Genomic DNA, 15,354 nt, shown 5'->3' on the forward strand with positions numbered 1-15,354 from the left:
CCAGTGCAGGAATCTCACCTGATTGTTTCCATGCACGAAAAGAAAAAGAGAAAAGCAGAAAATAGTAACAATAATGATAATTGCAATGGTTTAACCAAACTGCCATTCCCTCCAGCTTTCTCTCCACGAGGAGCGGGGAAGACACGTCCACTGTCTTCGGAAGTGAGCTGGGGGGAGCAGATGTGGCCCTGGGCGTCCCATAAGACAGAGGGTTGGGTCTGTCCTAGGAGTTAACCCAGGGGAAGGACATGAACACAGGGTTGACAGAGGCCTCGCTTCTGAAACTCTCCTACTAGTGTCAACAGCAAAAATTTCCTCCTGAAAGAGAAGAGAGTCTGGCGTGGTGGCTGACCTCTCACGCCCCTGCTCTGTCACTCTGGGACCCGGACACCGTCTCCATAAGCCCGTCCAGTGTGCCGAAGGTCCTGGCCCTCTCTCCTCGAGCCTTTCGGTCATTCCGTTCCCTGCCCGGGGGGTTCCCTGCAACCCACCTTCCCCAGGCCAAGCCTTACTCAGCCCTGTGTCTGGCCTTCGAAATCCTACCTTGCACGAGGCTGTTCCTGACCCCACACACCCCCAGTGTGGGCTGCGTATCTCTCCTCTGAGCACATTCTGATCCCTACCCCCGGGGGGTGCCGACCTACGTCACCTTCCCATCTGAGCAGACTACGAGCTGCTCAATCTTACCTGGACCTCCTAGCACAGCAGGCCCTCAAGACACACTTGCTGAATGAATGAATGAATGAATGATGAATGAATGAAATGATGAATGAGTGAATGAATGAATGAATGAATGAATGAATTGGTGAATGAGTGCCCTTGGCGGTGACCAGCTGTGCAGAGCAAATATCTCACTCACAGCCTTTTCCAGGCCATGAAGACCGGCCCTCCATCACTGCCTTGCACCTGCCCGTGCCTCACCTTCGATCTATCCGGTTTTCATAACAAGGCTGTGTTCTTCGAGGGCAGGGACTGTGCCTTCTATCTCTGCTCGCATCTGGCATGGCCGGAAGTCCCCCTGCACCCACCTGGGGAGCGCGGTCACCAGCAGGAGCCCATCCTCTCCCCTCCTTCTCCCTGGGGCTCACCTTCTCCAGAGCTTTCAACCTGCCATTGAGGTATTAGTCCTGCCCCCGGGTGACGCTAGGTTCACCCTGCTTCTTGGATGTATTTGGCTTGTGAACAACCAATTCCAGTTGATCTCAATAGTAGTGATGTTTATTTCTAACTACTTCTGAGAGACTTAACAAATCGTAAAAACAAAAAACATAAAATACGCTGAGAATGAAAACATACTAGACCATTATCTTGGCAGGCATTTTGTTTATAATTTTTATAATAAATAATATAATGTCCCTGTTTTACATTTTATATATATATATATTTATGTGTGTATATATATATATGTATATTAGGTATCTATACTTCAATAGAAAGAGACATAAAAAAGCCTTTCAAATGAGGCATGACGCACAACACTGGACACTCTTATTTACAATATAGAGATGTAATTTCTACACAATATAATAGATGCTCAGAGGCCAGAGAGGGTTTACAAAGACAGGAGATCACCCCTGTAAAAGAGGGGTGCACCAGGCAGCTGGACGTTTATTGCCATTAGTTCTTACCATGTCCAGACAGCATATTGAAGTTAAAAATGGCATCTGGTTATTGGAAAAGACGACGGTCATCAGATTCCCCCTGGCTCCATAACCACTGGCTACACGGTCTGCAAATGACCAGGGAGTGACAAGCTTTGCTGATGGGTGTCGGAAACACAAAATGAAATGCTCTCATCGGAGGGGCTCTGCATTTGGCCAAAAAGGAGAAGTTGCTACAAACGTACAGTCCTGCACTGACCATGAACACTCGTCTAGACCAGGAAACACCACATCGTGGGCTCCACTGCGGGAACGGATTCCTCCTGGGTTATACACCGGGTCGGCACCATTCGTGAGTAATCAGAGTCTATGTACATCGGGAACTTGGAAAATGACCCTCAGGACTTACTGATCCCATACGGGTTAAGCCTAGGACACAGAGAAAGTTCGCAGAAGACCCACAGAGAAGCCCTAACTCCATTGTGTGAAAGTCTGCCTTTGTGGCTCATTCGACTCCACCCCTCCCCCCCCCACCCGCCTTCTCCTTTCACAAGGAACCCAGGAGTCTACGATCCTGCAAAGTTGCCCACCTGCATTGGTTTCTCATTGGTCTGCATTTGTTTTGTAAAGTCTCACTGTTAATATGTGAGGACTAAAATTCTCAGATGAGCCAAGACTTGCTTGGTTTTATGACCATGGCACTGGTGACCTAAGGTCACGGTCCAGGTGCTGGGACCGGGAATCTGGTCGCAGGTGATTTTCCGCACTTTAGAAGGGGATTTTGCAGAAACAGGAGCCTCTGTCTCCTGAAGATGGGTCTCTGTGTTAATCATCCCCACTGTCCTGGTCCACGTGCTCCTTTAGTATAACTAGGTGATTCTCCGGCCTTCCTTTAGGCCAAGAGTCTACACAGTCTATGAGACCATATCAAACATCCCGGTGATTTTCAAAACTTCCCTTAAGTCATTTGCCACTAACTATTTAAGCTGGGTCCGCAATCTGGCTGTTGTCCTCCTCTCTGATCTCACTGTTGTCCCTGTCGTCCATTGGTTTTTATCAATGGTGACCGCTCCTAGCCCTTTATTTTCCTAAGGCAAGAAGACATTTCTATGGAAAGATAACCAGCACCTTCTTAGAGCTCCCCTGAGGTTTGTAATCCAGCACTCCTCCGTTTAGATGTTTCTCCTTCCACGGAGAGAAGCAGCGGCTGGCCATGGTAATGGTTTTATTTGTTTTTTTTTTTTTTTGCAGTTGCATCAAATGCTAACATAGCATTTCTTTGGAGGCATATCAGCAGAAGCCTGACGCATGTGCATTAATCCCAGCTCCCCCTTCCGCTTTACCCCTTAGATTTACCCTAAGTCCATTTTCCTGACTACAGACAGAGATTTAAGCAATCACAGAAGTAACCTGTGGGCCAGGGCTCTGCATAGACAGTCTGGAGAAGCAGGTGAAGCAATGAGCTCACCTCGTCCCCTCTAGTTACTTCTCTTTGTAACAAACCTGCATCAGAGCATCACCGTTACCCCCCCGCCCATACCTTGCATCACCCAACCCACTGCTGCTAACGAAACAGAATTGGAGTTTATAAAGCATTCCTTTGCCCCTTGTTGAGACAACATGAGGAGAGAATGATCGCGTGGGCATCGCACTGTCTCGAACGAGTGGCACATGTGAATCTATCGAGGATTATATGTACACAAATATGTTCCACTTCTGCACAGAGATTAACCTGAGTTCTGAAATGCTTGTATGCACTTAATTGAATCAGAATGATAAAGCTATGAGCTAGAAACATACCGGACAAACCTAGCAAATCAAGAACGATCTCTCTGGGAGCCGGTGGTGGATAAAAAGGTGGGCTCGCCAACTCCCAAGTATTCTGTTGCTTTATTTTGTCATAGTTTCCCTCCATATCTTGAAGGAGACTCCAGGTGGCTAGACAGGTTCGGGCAAAGTCTTGTCTTCTGCGTTACTGTACTGGTTCAGCTTTCCCACATCTCCAAAATGGAAGCACCTCGAATGGCCGGTCCCACCCCACCCTCCTTGCCTCGGTGCCTTCCTCTCCGAGCTCTTCCTGGAGTGGCAGCGGGCTGTACAGGGACGTCTCAGCTAAAGCTCTCGAGGATCGCCAGGCTTCCGGCAAGGCCCCCGCCCCCTACTACTTGAAGTATTTGAGCCCTGCCACCAGGAAGAACTTCTCCAGGAAGAGCTCTGAGTCCAGCACGGCGATGTGGGCGGCTCGGCCAATCAGGGCGTTGGCAGTGTTGGGCAAGGCGTGGAACACGTTGTGTCGGATCAAAGTGCAGTCCTTGGCCTCAACCAGAGGGCGCAGAAGGTTATTGATCATCTCCGCGTACACGGGCCCTGGGAGGAGGGGAGAAGGAGGTGAAGTCGGGGCAGAACCGGCCAGCGGGATCTGGAGAAAAACACTGGGCCTGCTGGGTCCCCATCCCAGGAGGGGGGACATCCCCGTGCCCAAAGGCGCTGTCGATTTCACGAATTTACTTGGGCTTTTTACATCAGAAAGCCGGGGGAGGGGGGCGCCTGGGTGGCTCAGTCAGTTCAGCATCTGACTGCAGCTCAGGTCATGATCTCACGGTTTGTGAGTTCGAGACCCACTTCTCTCTCTCTCTCTCTCTCTCTCTCTGTCTCTGCCCCTCACTAACTTGTGCCTTCTCTCTTTTAGAAAAAACAAAATCCATATAAAAAAACAATCAATCAGAAAGTTGGTTAAAAAAAACATTACATGTGGCTTACCCGTGTGTCTGTCTTTGAGGGCAGTTTTGCACATCTCGATCCGGGCTGAATGAAATGGCACGTAGCGATCTTGGGGAGAAGCTACCAGCACGACATTTTTAAAATACTGCAGACCTGAAGGAGCCGGGAGGGTGCCTTTCACCAGGCGGCTCCCCCTGCCCTCCTGGTTCGCACACACTCTGTGAACTTGCCCCGGGAGAGGGGAAGAGGGAAGAGCAGCTGGCTGTGGCACTGCTGTCCCATTAGCCACAGCTGCTGAAGGGACGCACGGAGAGAGCTGCTCTCAAGGGGAGGAAGGGGAGCTGCAGGCAGGTGACAAGGGAACCTCTCTGGGCAGCGGCACTGAGTGCACGAGGAAGAAAGCCAGTGTTGACTCCACCTTCTCAACGGGGACAGCCCCAACCTGCGGGGCTCATCCCGTCACCCGCAGGAGGAAGACGGCCTCTGAACGCGCCTCCCTGCCTGCAGCCGGTCTCCGGCGCTGGGACAGGGGGGCCGAACGGCACAGCGTGTCCCTTCGTCCTCAGACCCCAGCACGGGCCAGCAGACACTGCCCCCCAGGCCCTCAGCCCAGTGCCCCTCCAGCAAGGTGGGACCTCTCATCCCAGGTCACATCCCAAGACCACCCGCTGGGGGCCAGCCTGCCTCAGTGGCTGGCGGATACAGGGCAGGACCGTAAGGACCAGCCGCGTGCACCACCTCAGGACAGCTCTGCAGGGTCAGCCCAGCTCCCGAGCTCTCTGTGCCGACCACACCGTCGTCCAGCTTCCCCTCTGCCCTCCTTGCCCCCTGGGGCCGGGCGGAGTCCGGAAGGCTCGGCGTGGCACAGACACGCGGTGGACGGGACTTGCCCGGGGACCCACACCAGGCGGCAGCCACGCCGGACTCACATTCAGACAGGTGCAGACACGTCAGCAGGGGCAGCGTTCACAGGACCACGGGGAGGGGGACACGGGACCGAGGCCGCGCCAGGCTGGCCTGCCCGGCAGGACTGAGCAGGCCACCCGGTCACCTCTCTGCTCCCTCCCTGGACACACAGACCACTGCTGCTCTCCGTTCATTCCCACAGCACGGACGGGGACTTCAACACCTCTGTGCGTCTCCTAGTCCACTGGGGGCGAAGGTGTGACTTCAGCCCTGCCTGGGACAGACTCCTGTCTCCCCCTGCACCGCCCACCCGAACGGACAGTGCTTATGTGCCCTTTCTGTGGGGGGATCCCGACCTGGGAAGGAGCAGACCCAGGGCTTGTGACTGGGGCGCAGACGGCTTGGCAGGAAGTAGCAGCCACAGCTTCTGTGTGCCGAGAGGACCCCTACGCACACCTCGGCTGGTCTTTGGTGCCCTTCCTCGGGGGCAGCTGAGTTTGTGAGTCGCTGTCGGGCTCCCCGTGAGCTGAAGAGGCTGTGTGTGCTGGGCCTCCTGACTACACCCTTCCCTGAGCATGCTGACGCCGTGGTGAAGTGATCTGGGGTCTCACGGCTGGACCCCCAGCTCCCACTCGTGACCACAGCCACGTGCTGTGGAGGAAGGCCCTCACCTGTTTTCTGGCTGAGTTGGTAGAGGAAACATTTGCGTAGATCAGCATTATCCCTGAAGGTCAGCTGCAGAAGGGACCCGGATTTCTTTAATTTCTGCATGAGCCACAAGCCTAGAAAGACAAAAACGCAAGAAAAGAAAAACGAAAGAAAGAACGTAAAGAGAGAAAATAATAATAATTGGGAGGGGTTAACGTGAAACTGTGGTTTTTAGTGAATTTTAAAATAAGAGGGAAGTAGGCACTTTGGCAATTCTTGGGAATTTGGCAATTCTTCCCAATTCTTGGGAAGTTGGGGTAAATTTTTCTGAGGTACCCGTGGCGGGGTTATAAAATCAAATGATACGGCGATCAGCATTAAGAGTCCTGACACTTCCATACCCTTCGGCCCATTTGACCTCCTCCCATAAATCTAGCCAAAGGAAATAATCCCAAACGCAGAGCTGTAGGTAGGAATGGTCCTTACAGATCCACGTAGCACACAGACAAACTGAAATCAGGCTTCCATGTCAGAGTCTATCCCTGACCTTGGTGATGGGGGCACCAACGTTGATGGGGACTATGACATCACCACGACAAAAGTGAGTTTCATACAAACGCAAGGGAATGAATACAATGCGGTTCTTTTTGGAACGGTGCAAGATTATAATTGTGAAAAAAGTGAAATGTGGTTTAAATCACTTGTTTCTACCCAAAGATGGCTTCCCCGGTTTGTGAGGACAGAGAGAACGGCCAAGGAGCCGTCTTCCATTTGTCATGATCATTTCCAGCAATGCCCTTAAAATAACAGAAAGGCAGACAACCGATCTGCCCCATCGGTGAGGAAGGTCAGCAGCCCAGTCTGCCCTGAGGGTCAGGCAAGGTCAGGGGAGCAGTGGCAGGGGGCTGGGAGCTGGGCAGGGCGCAAAGAACCTCGGGGTGGCCCAAGGTGCCACCTAATGGATTGGGGCGATCGGGGACCACTGAAGTCTTTGTCAGGAGCGTGATTTAATAAACTAGCTGCTAAGCGAGACCCGATGCCTTCCGTGGGCTCCAGCAGTCACCGGCCCCTGGGGAGCATCCGTGCCATCTGCTGGGCAGTCCACCCCCATCGCATCCCTCAGGGCCCTTCATCATTAGGCTTTTGCTGAGAGCACCACTGTCATCTTCTGCCCCTCTCGGTCACCCTGCGTTTCTGTTGTTTGCTGATTACACCATGCTTCTATGCTGTTACACACACTATTTCTTCTGCACCAGAAAACGTGTCCCACCGTTCACTACCTTGGAAAGTCTGCTCATTGTCCAAGATTCATTGAACCTTGCTTCCTTACCCTCCGTGGTGTCCCCAACCTGACAGTACAGAGGAAATTGTGGGAGCCTCAAAGCTGCGGGCCGTGCCAGTGAGAAGAAGAGAATCCGGCTACGGGTGATGCGTGTGTGTGTTAGCAAGCTTCTTCTTTCCTTCTGCTTAATCCTCAACAATTCTCACACGCGCGTGCGCACACACACACACACACACACCACTGCACACAAAGAGAGATGATACACATGTTTACAGACATGCAAAGGTACACAACATACACAGTCACATCATAAACGTATCCATGTCTCAAATGCATTCATACAGACACACAAACAGACACACATACACAGCCCCATTTTAAAAAGTAAGGATGGGGCACCTGGGTGGCTCAGTCGGCTAAGTGTCCGACTTCGGCTCAGGTCATGATCTCACAGCTTGTGAGTTCGAGCCCCGTGTCACGCTCTGTGCTGACAGCTCGGAGCCTGGAGTCTGCTCTGGATTCTGTGTCCCCCTCTCTCTCTGCCTCTCCACCGTTCACGTGCACTTTCTTTCTCTTTCTCCCTCTCTCAAAAATAAATAAACATTAAAAAAAAAAAAAGGAAGGAAACTAAGTAGCAGAGAGATGAAAATGTCTTGGCCAGAGTCGTCATGCTGAAGGCTGAAAGAAGGTGCCACCTGTGAGGCAGGAAGTGGGGCCTCCCTGGGCCCTGAATCTGCCTGCTTCTTGGTTTTGGACTTGCAGCCTCCAGACTGTGAGGCGTCCACTTCTGTCGTTTACAAGCCACCTGGTCCGTGAGGATGTGTCACCACAGCCCGAACAGCCCGAGGCCCCCTGCCCCCTCCACACTTCTCTGCCTCAGTCTCTTCCAGCCACGACCCAGGGGCATCACGCTTCTGTTTGCAGATGAGATCCTGGGGCACATCTAGTCTGAGCTCACTCGACTCACAAACGAGAGGCCCTCTCTCCGAGGCCAAAGCCTTTGCTCGGCATCCCGTGCCTGAAGACGCTCTGAAGCCACCAGATTCCATCGAGGAGAACACCTGCTTCTGTTTTCATCTTCCCACTGCTCCGAATGGATAGCGGGGGGCGGGGGTGACGGGGCTTGGGCGAGTCTTACCTGTACTAACCAGCGTGCTGTTGTTGTACAGGGTCCCCAGGTGAGGCCCGGACAGCGACAGGAATGTGTGCAGTTTGTTGAGGTAATACCGGAACCGGGGCCGCGTTAGGACCGACCGGATGATGATGTTGCCAAGGGAGTGGCCAATGAAGCTGTTAGGACAGAAACGGCACGTGAGCGTGGCCTCAGGAAGCCAGCGACTGGGCGGGCGGCGGCACCACGGGGTCCGCCTCCCTCCCCCACCCCGATTCGGGGGAACGGGCAAAGAGAATGGGGGCTGCTAGCCCATCCTCGCTGGGTTTCCAGATTCTGGCCACAGTTCGCCTGAGACGGAGGCCTTGGGAGTGAGGCCGCTGTTGCCCAGTGTGGCCGGAAGGGCGGGCGTGTGGCCGGGCTCTGTGTTATTGCAGCATCCCTGTGTGCCCCCCTGTGTCTCCTCCCCAGCCACCCGGGGGTGCTTTCTGAAATACACACTGGGCACTGAACCATCCTGCTCGTTCACAGGACGAAACCCCATTTCCTTGGCCCGGCCTATGAGGCCCTTCACGACCTGCCTTCCGACGGCCTCTGCAATGTACTCATTTCTCACTGTCATTTCACACTGATTGAGTCGCCCGCTGTCGGCTCATGCCGTCTGAGACCCTCCTACATGCTCGGCTCCAGTCACACGGCCACTCACACATCTGTGGACCCAACACACCGTCATCATCCAATCGAGGGCCGGTCGATCGAAACCCTAGCACACGAAAGGTATGCAGCGCCCCACCTCTGCTCATGGTGAGCGTAAAGCAGGCCACGTACGGAAATGAACAGGAGTCTACGAGATTGCTTTCCCTCGCTGGTGGCCTGTGACTTTCACCTCCTCTCTACGGGCCTATGACTCCTCATGGTGAGATATAGAAGGGATACTTTGTCTCTGAGGCCTCAGCGGGCTAATGCCCGTGGAAGGACAGCCCACCGTGTCCACAAATGGCAAACGCACAAAGACACAAGCCATTTACTGCCACTTGAGTCGCGAAACATTTCAGCCACGCTAACTGCCACAGCGGAAGGAGGGAACGAGCTCAGACGGAAACCTCTCACCAGGCAGTGACGTGTTCCGCTAGGTGCCACAGGACGCCGGGGCTGGTCCCGCCTGGCGGGTGGGGAACCAGAGGCTCCGAGATTTGGGAAGCTTGCAAGAGCCTGCATGGCCCAGTCGGTACTCGGACGTGTGAGTGTTAGAAGAATAACGGTTCAAACCGAGGGATTTTTGTTGGAGCCCAGTCCCTTCCTACTGAGCTACCCAACGTTCCTCCTCCCCCACTCGCTTCCGCTCTGGGAGTCGTCTACCCCAGTAAGTCACAAGTTAGCCTGTCACGGTGGCGGACGGAAGGCAGTACGCTGAAGCTGTACGCAGCCAACATCCAGGAAGGTCACCCCTCTTCCCCCGGCATTAACTCCCTGTGGCTTCCTTTTACCTAATTCGGGATATGGAGAGGTTGTACAGCTGGATGTGCTGAATGATCTCATCCAACAAGCGATCTGTCATGGTGTCAAAGTCTGCAAATGTGTCCACCTGGAAGAGGAGAGAGGGGACGGCTGTCGGGCGGGGTCTTCCCTGGGCCACGGCGGCACGTTCTGGGAACTGTGCTGGGATCACAGGGGGCGGGGGGTTCAGCGCCAAGGAAAGGGGCTCACAGCCCGGGGCTCTAAGGAGGACACTCGGGACGCTGCAGAACCCTCAGTCAGGGGGGTTGGCTGGAAACGAACGGGAGAAGCAGGATGGACGGACCAGGCAGCTCCTACCGCCATGTCGCGTGCCAGGCACTGCACGTGCCCGCTGACTGCTGGCCCCACCGCACCGCGAGGAGACGGGCTCCGAGGGTGAGCCCCGTGCCACCAGGACTCGCACCCAAGCCTGCCTGGCCCCAAAGCCCTGCCCTCTCCCCAGCTCAGCCTCGAGACCGCACTCCCAGGCCACGTCCAGGCAAGGATCCAAAGCCATCAGTGACTCCACACGGATTGTCAGAGGACGCGGGCATCAGAGGAAGAGGAGAAACGTCATCCGTGTCTTTGAAAACCTTCAAGGGCGGGCATGGGGAAGACAGGCTAGGTTGGTTTATATAACTTCAAAGGTGAACTTTCGGAAACAGATGGGAACCCCGGGGAGGGGGATCCGGGGCCAACATGAAAACCATTTCTCACTAGTGGAACTGTCGGCCAGTGTCATGGGCTCCCTGCATATGCACGGGGCACCAGCTCCAGAGGTGAACAACAGGCCTTACGAGTATTCACCAGGGTGGGGAAGAAGAGGAGTGGAGAGAAGGCCTTTGGCTCACTGTCACCTGCCATTCAATGGTCCTTGAGGCTCTGGAGGGGTGAAACGCTCTGGTCAATGTCTCAGTGTCACAGAGGGGGACAGAACCACGTCTGCAGGCCAGCTCTCCTGCTTACAGGACCTGTGCCCGGGACGGTTCTTCCCCAGTGCAAACCTGTCTTCTCCAAGTCCTGAAGGCGGACCATGCAGCCTGCTCCTTAGCCGCAGTGTAAGGATTCGGTAAACTATTCGCATCACAGTTAAGACAGAGGCCGCTATGTTCGAGACCCCCCAGCCTTCCAGGCCCTGTTTCCTCAGCTGTGTACTGTTAACTTAACAGGAGTTATTGAATACATGGTAGCAATTACAAGGGCGGAGCAGACTTTGATGAGAAATGTTCTGGAGGACAGAGTAGGTTTAAAAACTGATAGCAACTAGGGTGCTTTCATTTGCTTATTTTTTAAGCTTTTTTTTAAACTTTATTTTGAGAGAGACAGAGAGAAGGGGAGGGGCAGGGAGAGAGGGAGAGAGAGAAAGAATCCCAAGCAGGCTCCGCACTGTCAATGCAGAGCCCGACACGGGGCTCGAACTCACGAACCGTGAGATCATGGCCTGAGACGAAATCAAGAGTCGGAGGCTTAACAGACTGAGCCGCCCAAGCACCCCTGACCAGGGTGCTTTTAAAGGGATGTACTGGAAATCCACTTGCTCATGACGTTTACAACTTTCAAGAAATAATGACAACAGGTCACGGAATATAATCATTCCTGAGTGACCACCCCCCACCCCCGACACACACACCAATTCATGACTTCTGTTAGATCCAGTCCAATGGTCCCCAGGGTACCCTGGTTAAAACCCTCTGCCATGAGGGCTGCATCACAGGGGCTGAATTACGCCTGTGACAGCCCCCTTCACCCGGTAGAGACGCAGGGACACTCCCATCATTTATGCTCTGTGGGTGACAGCTCAGAGGCCAAAGGCCCCAGGCACCTGACGGACATCTTTTCACTCCGTACTATTTCTGCACCCTCCAAAAGGAAACAATGACTCATTTCTTCCCAACCCATCTGAGTGCCGACCAGTGCTCTCTGGCAGACCCCCCTTCTAGCTGAGCGTCCTTGAACAACCAGGGTGACTTTAGGGGTTTCATATAGGACATGATTGAGGGATTCTTTTAGTTCTGATGTGGGTTTTTTTGTTTTGTTTTGTTTTTGTTTTTTATTGTTTTGGTCATACCTGATTCTTCTCGGACATTAGGAAGTCCAGCTTTCCTTCCGGAAGTCCCAGCTCTATGAAAGTCTTCACCAGGCGGAGGTCGGCACTGTTCCCTAAAAACGAGAGACACCCCCACCCCAGACCCACGGTTACTCATATCAAAACTGACACACAAGGGATTCAGCTCCCCCTCTTCTCCGATCCCCCCAGGTCCCATTTGTTCATGAAGCAGATAAAAAAAACAGCTAAAACAAGTCCAACCTAGAGGTCCTGTGCTTCCCCCCACCCCCCAACACAAGGTCACGGCCTTTCTAGTAGTCCTACCTCAGGGGAATTACTGCCTGATCCATGACTGTGTGACTCATGAACATTCCACACACAGAACAATCACAGATACACTCACTCCTCCTCCTCTACAGACACTTCTGTTCACGGCAAGGGGTGCCACTTGCTGGCTGACGGGACACGATATGACATCTACATGTCCCTCCTTCAAGTTTCCTGCTTAATACAAAGTCTAGTTCTGCCACTTACAGCCAGCAAGTCCCCCAGACCGGCCAGTGGGGGCATAGTTCTATCTGCAACAAAATGTCAATCGTCCTTGGGAACAGGAGTCATGCAAGTGCCAGCTTCATGGACTCCGTCTGGTCCCCAGTGACCACCGGGACAGAGGAATGACAGCTTAAGAATCTGGGGCATCTTGTAGCACCCGACGTAAAAATCACGTGGAGAATGCATCTAATAGAACAGACTAAGCTTCGTATTCAAGTATTCTTAAGCGTACATTTCAGGCAGACTATGGCGCTCAACTCCATCTTAATGGATTTTTGACCTATTCCCCCAACAGGTCCCTGCAGAGTCGAAAGCTAGAAGCTGGTCGGTGGATAGATAGGTGACCTATTTTACCATATAACCAGTTTCAAAGTAGTTTGTAAACCATCAGTGATAGATCTGAGCCTAATGAGCCACCCAGGCGTCCCTCTTCCTATTCATTTCTGACAATACAATTAGGCCCTTTGGTCCCATCATTGTTCTTATTTAAAGCTACCTACTGACATTCCAGGACATGGCCTTCACAGAGAAGAGTAGCAAGTGTTTATATTCAGCATGAGGAGTCTAAGTAAGGGACGATAATGTCCCCTCTCCTTCAGCCGCTGAGAGAGAGAGAACTCGCTGTAGCTCAAAACATTCTCAGAAAATATGATCAGACAGGTGTTACACTGAGGGTGTTTACGAGCCTAGAAATCTTGGGCTTTGGGGAACATCACGAAGAGTTGTATGAATACTCATAACTCTTACCAACTTCTTCGGTTCTCTGTTGATATAAACATATCCTGGGAAGTGGAATTTGAACAAGTGGGTCCTGTACAACCCTGTAGAGTCTGGACCTATGTACTTGGAGCTGAAGAAGTGACCTTCAAAAGAAACCCGCGTGTGGGGCCCCTGGGTGGCCCAGCTGGTTGAGCGTCCAGCTCTGGATTTCAGCTCAGGTCATGATCTCAGGGTTGTGGAACTGAGCCCCGTGTAGGATGCTGCACTGGGCGTGGAGCCTACTTGAGGTTCTCTCCCTCTCTCTCTCTCTCTCTCTCTCTCTGCACCCCCCCCCGCCCCTTCCCTGCCCCCACTCTCCCTCTCTCTCCTTCTAAAAAGCAAAACTAAAAAAACAAAATAAAATAAAAAAACCTGTGTGTGATATCACTTGTCTTTCTGAAGATCTTCTGCCCAGTAGATAAGCCTATACTGTACTTGTCAGCACAAGGTTTCTGACATCGTTCAAACATTGGTGAAGCTTCTCTGCTCCTTCTCCAACAGGCATGGTGGGGAAAAAAAAACAAAACAAAGAACAAAAGCCTCTGGCCTGACAAGCGTCCTCATTTTTAAAAAATTTTTTTTTTCAACGTTTATTTATTTTTGGGACAGAGAGAGACAGAGCATGAACGGGGGAGGGGCAGAGACAGGGAGACACAGAATCGGAAACAGGCTCCAGGCTCTGAGCCATCAGCCCAGAGCCTGACGTGGGGCTCGAACTCCCGGACCTCGAGATCGTGACCTGCTGAAGTCGGACGCTTAACCGACTGCGCCACCCAGGCGCCCCCAAGCTTCCTCATTTTAAGGAAGAGATTGAGGGTCTTTCTTATTTTAATTCACTATCAGATAAGAGGGGCATGTACCACCTGATGCTGAGCTGACCGTAGCTCCCGTGTCACGTGGTGCCGGCGAGGGAGAGAGTCACTGTGTCTGCGGCCCTTCTGATCGGAAGTCCCACTTAAAATCAAGTCCGTCTTCAGTAGCTTCTTACTTTATGAGACAGACGCGTGAGTCTCAAGCACCGTCTTCTGACGGTGGGGCCGCTCCAGTAAGATTATCTTCGTTTCACTGTGATTACTTTTAGCATTACTCTCCTGGGTGGCCAGTGATTCCAGGATTTTATTTGTGGTAGTCATCTGACGTTTCTTTTTATAAAATAAATACATTCCAAAAACACGCCAATTGCAGTATGAAGTTTGGAGTCATAGTACAAGGTACCGGGGTGGAGTAAAACTGGGGAAGGGTAGGTGAACGGCTGGGATTTGGGAAGTGCTGAAGTCAGCGCTGAGCGGGGACAGCTCACTGGAGGGAGAGCCGCGGGTGACCAGACACAGTGGTGTGGGATGCACACATCCCTGGGAAAGGCAGGGAGTTGATGCAGCCGCAGGAGGGAGAGGGCAGGAGGTGATGGCGGGGAGGGTAGGAACATACAGGGCTTTTCATGCTAGGAGCTTTCTGAGACAGAAGTTTTATCTCCTGGCAGCTACAAAGAAGAGTTTTCAGTAATGGACTGGCATGACCAGATCCTTTTTAAATTCCTATTTATTTATTTTGAGAGAGAGAGCACAAGCAGAGGAGGGGCAGAGAGAAAGAGAGGGCCGGGGGGCGGAGAGAGAATCCCAAGCAGGATCCATGCTGTCAGTGCAGAGCCAGATGCAGGGCTCGAGCCCCCAGACCATGAGATCACGATCTGAGCCTAAATCAAGAGTTGGACGCTTAACCAACTGAGCCACCCAGGTGCCCCTTGACAAGATCTTTATAAAAGATAACTTAAACGGCGATGGGCCCTACTTTTGGACAGGGGAAGAGATGAACTTGTTGGCATAACGCAGAACAAAACCATGGGCTCTGGAGCCTGACAGCTCCACTGGGTTTTCACCTTGGCTCAGCCACATTAACTGTGGGAACTTACACACGTCACTTAGCTTCCCCCTGACTCAGTTTCCCCAGTGATAATGGGACAATAACAACACCTACTCTGCAGGGCGGTTGTGATGATCAATGGCATTCATATGTGTCAAGGATCTCGAAGGATGTCTGGCCCCTGATGAGTCGATATGATAAACCAATGCTACCGCTGCCTCTCCGCCCTTCATCTTCCTCCTCTTCCTCCCTCCTCCCCCCTCCACTTCCTCCCCCTCTTTCTCTTCCTCCCCCTCCTCCCCTTCCTCCTCCTCTTCCTCCTCCTCCACTTCCTCCTCCTTCTCCTCCTCCTCCTCTAAAATCTATTGTT

The 15,354-nt window shown here is 52.7% G+C and overlaps 1 protein-coding gene across 3 annotated transcripts in view; it reads right to left on the reverse strand.

The window, feature by feature from the left end:
* Positions 1 to 3,472: 3,472 nt before the first annotated feature.
* The window catches only part of FAM135B (family with sequence similarity 135 member B), a 283,395-nt gene continuing 271,513 nt past the window's right edge, over positions 3,473 to 15,354 (reverse strand). Inside the window, exons 15-20 of one of the 3 annotated variants that reach the window (XM_043601840.1) lie at positions 11,835 to 11,926; positions 9,757 to 9,854; positions 8,297 to 8,448; positions 5,900 to 6,010; positions 4,362 to 4,442; positions 3,473 to 3,968 (exon numbers count right to left, since the gene is read on the reverse strand). In XM_043601840.1, coding sequence (XP_043457775.1) covers positions 3,763 to 3,968; positions 4,362 to 4,442; positions 5,900 to 6,010; positions 8,297 to 8,448; positions 9,757 to 9,854; positions 11,835 to 11,926 — 740 coding nt within the window. In that variant the 3' untranslated portion in view covers positions 3,473 to 3,762. Of the gene's footprint in view, positions 3,969 to 4,361; positions 4,476 to 5,899; positions 6,011 to 8,296; positions 8,449 to 9,756; positions 9,855 to 11,834; positions 11,927 to 15,354 lie in introns of all 3 variants that reach the window. The other 2 variants (XM_043601839.1, XM_043601841.1) reach the window with 2 other exon arrangements.

The sequence above is a fragment of the Prionailurus bengalensis genome, chromosome F2, assembly GCF_016509475.1.
Source record: "Prionailurus bengalensis isolate Pbe53 chromosome F2, Fcat_Pben_1.1_paternal_pri, whole genome shotgun sequence".
In the NCBI taxonomy this organism is placed as follows: Eukaryota; Metazoa; Chordata; class Mammalia; order Carnivora; family Felidae; genus Prionailurus; species Prionailurus bengalensis.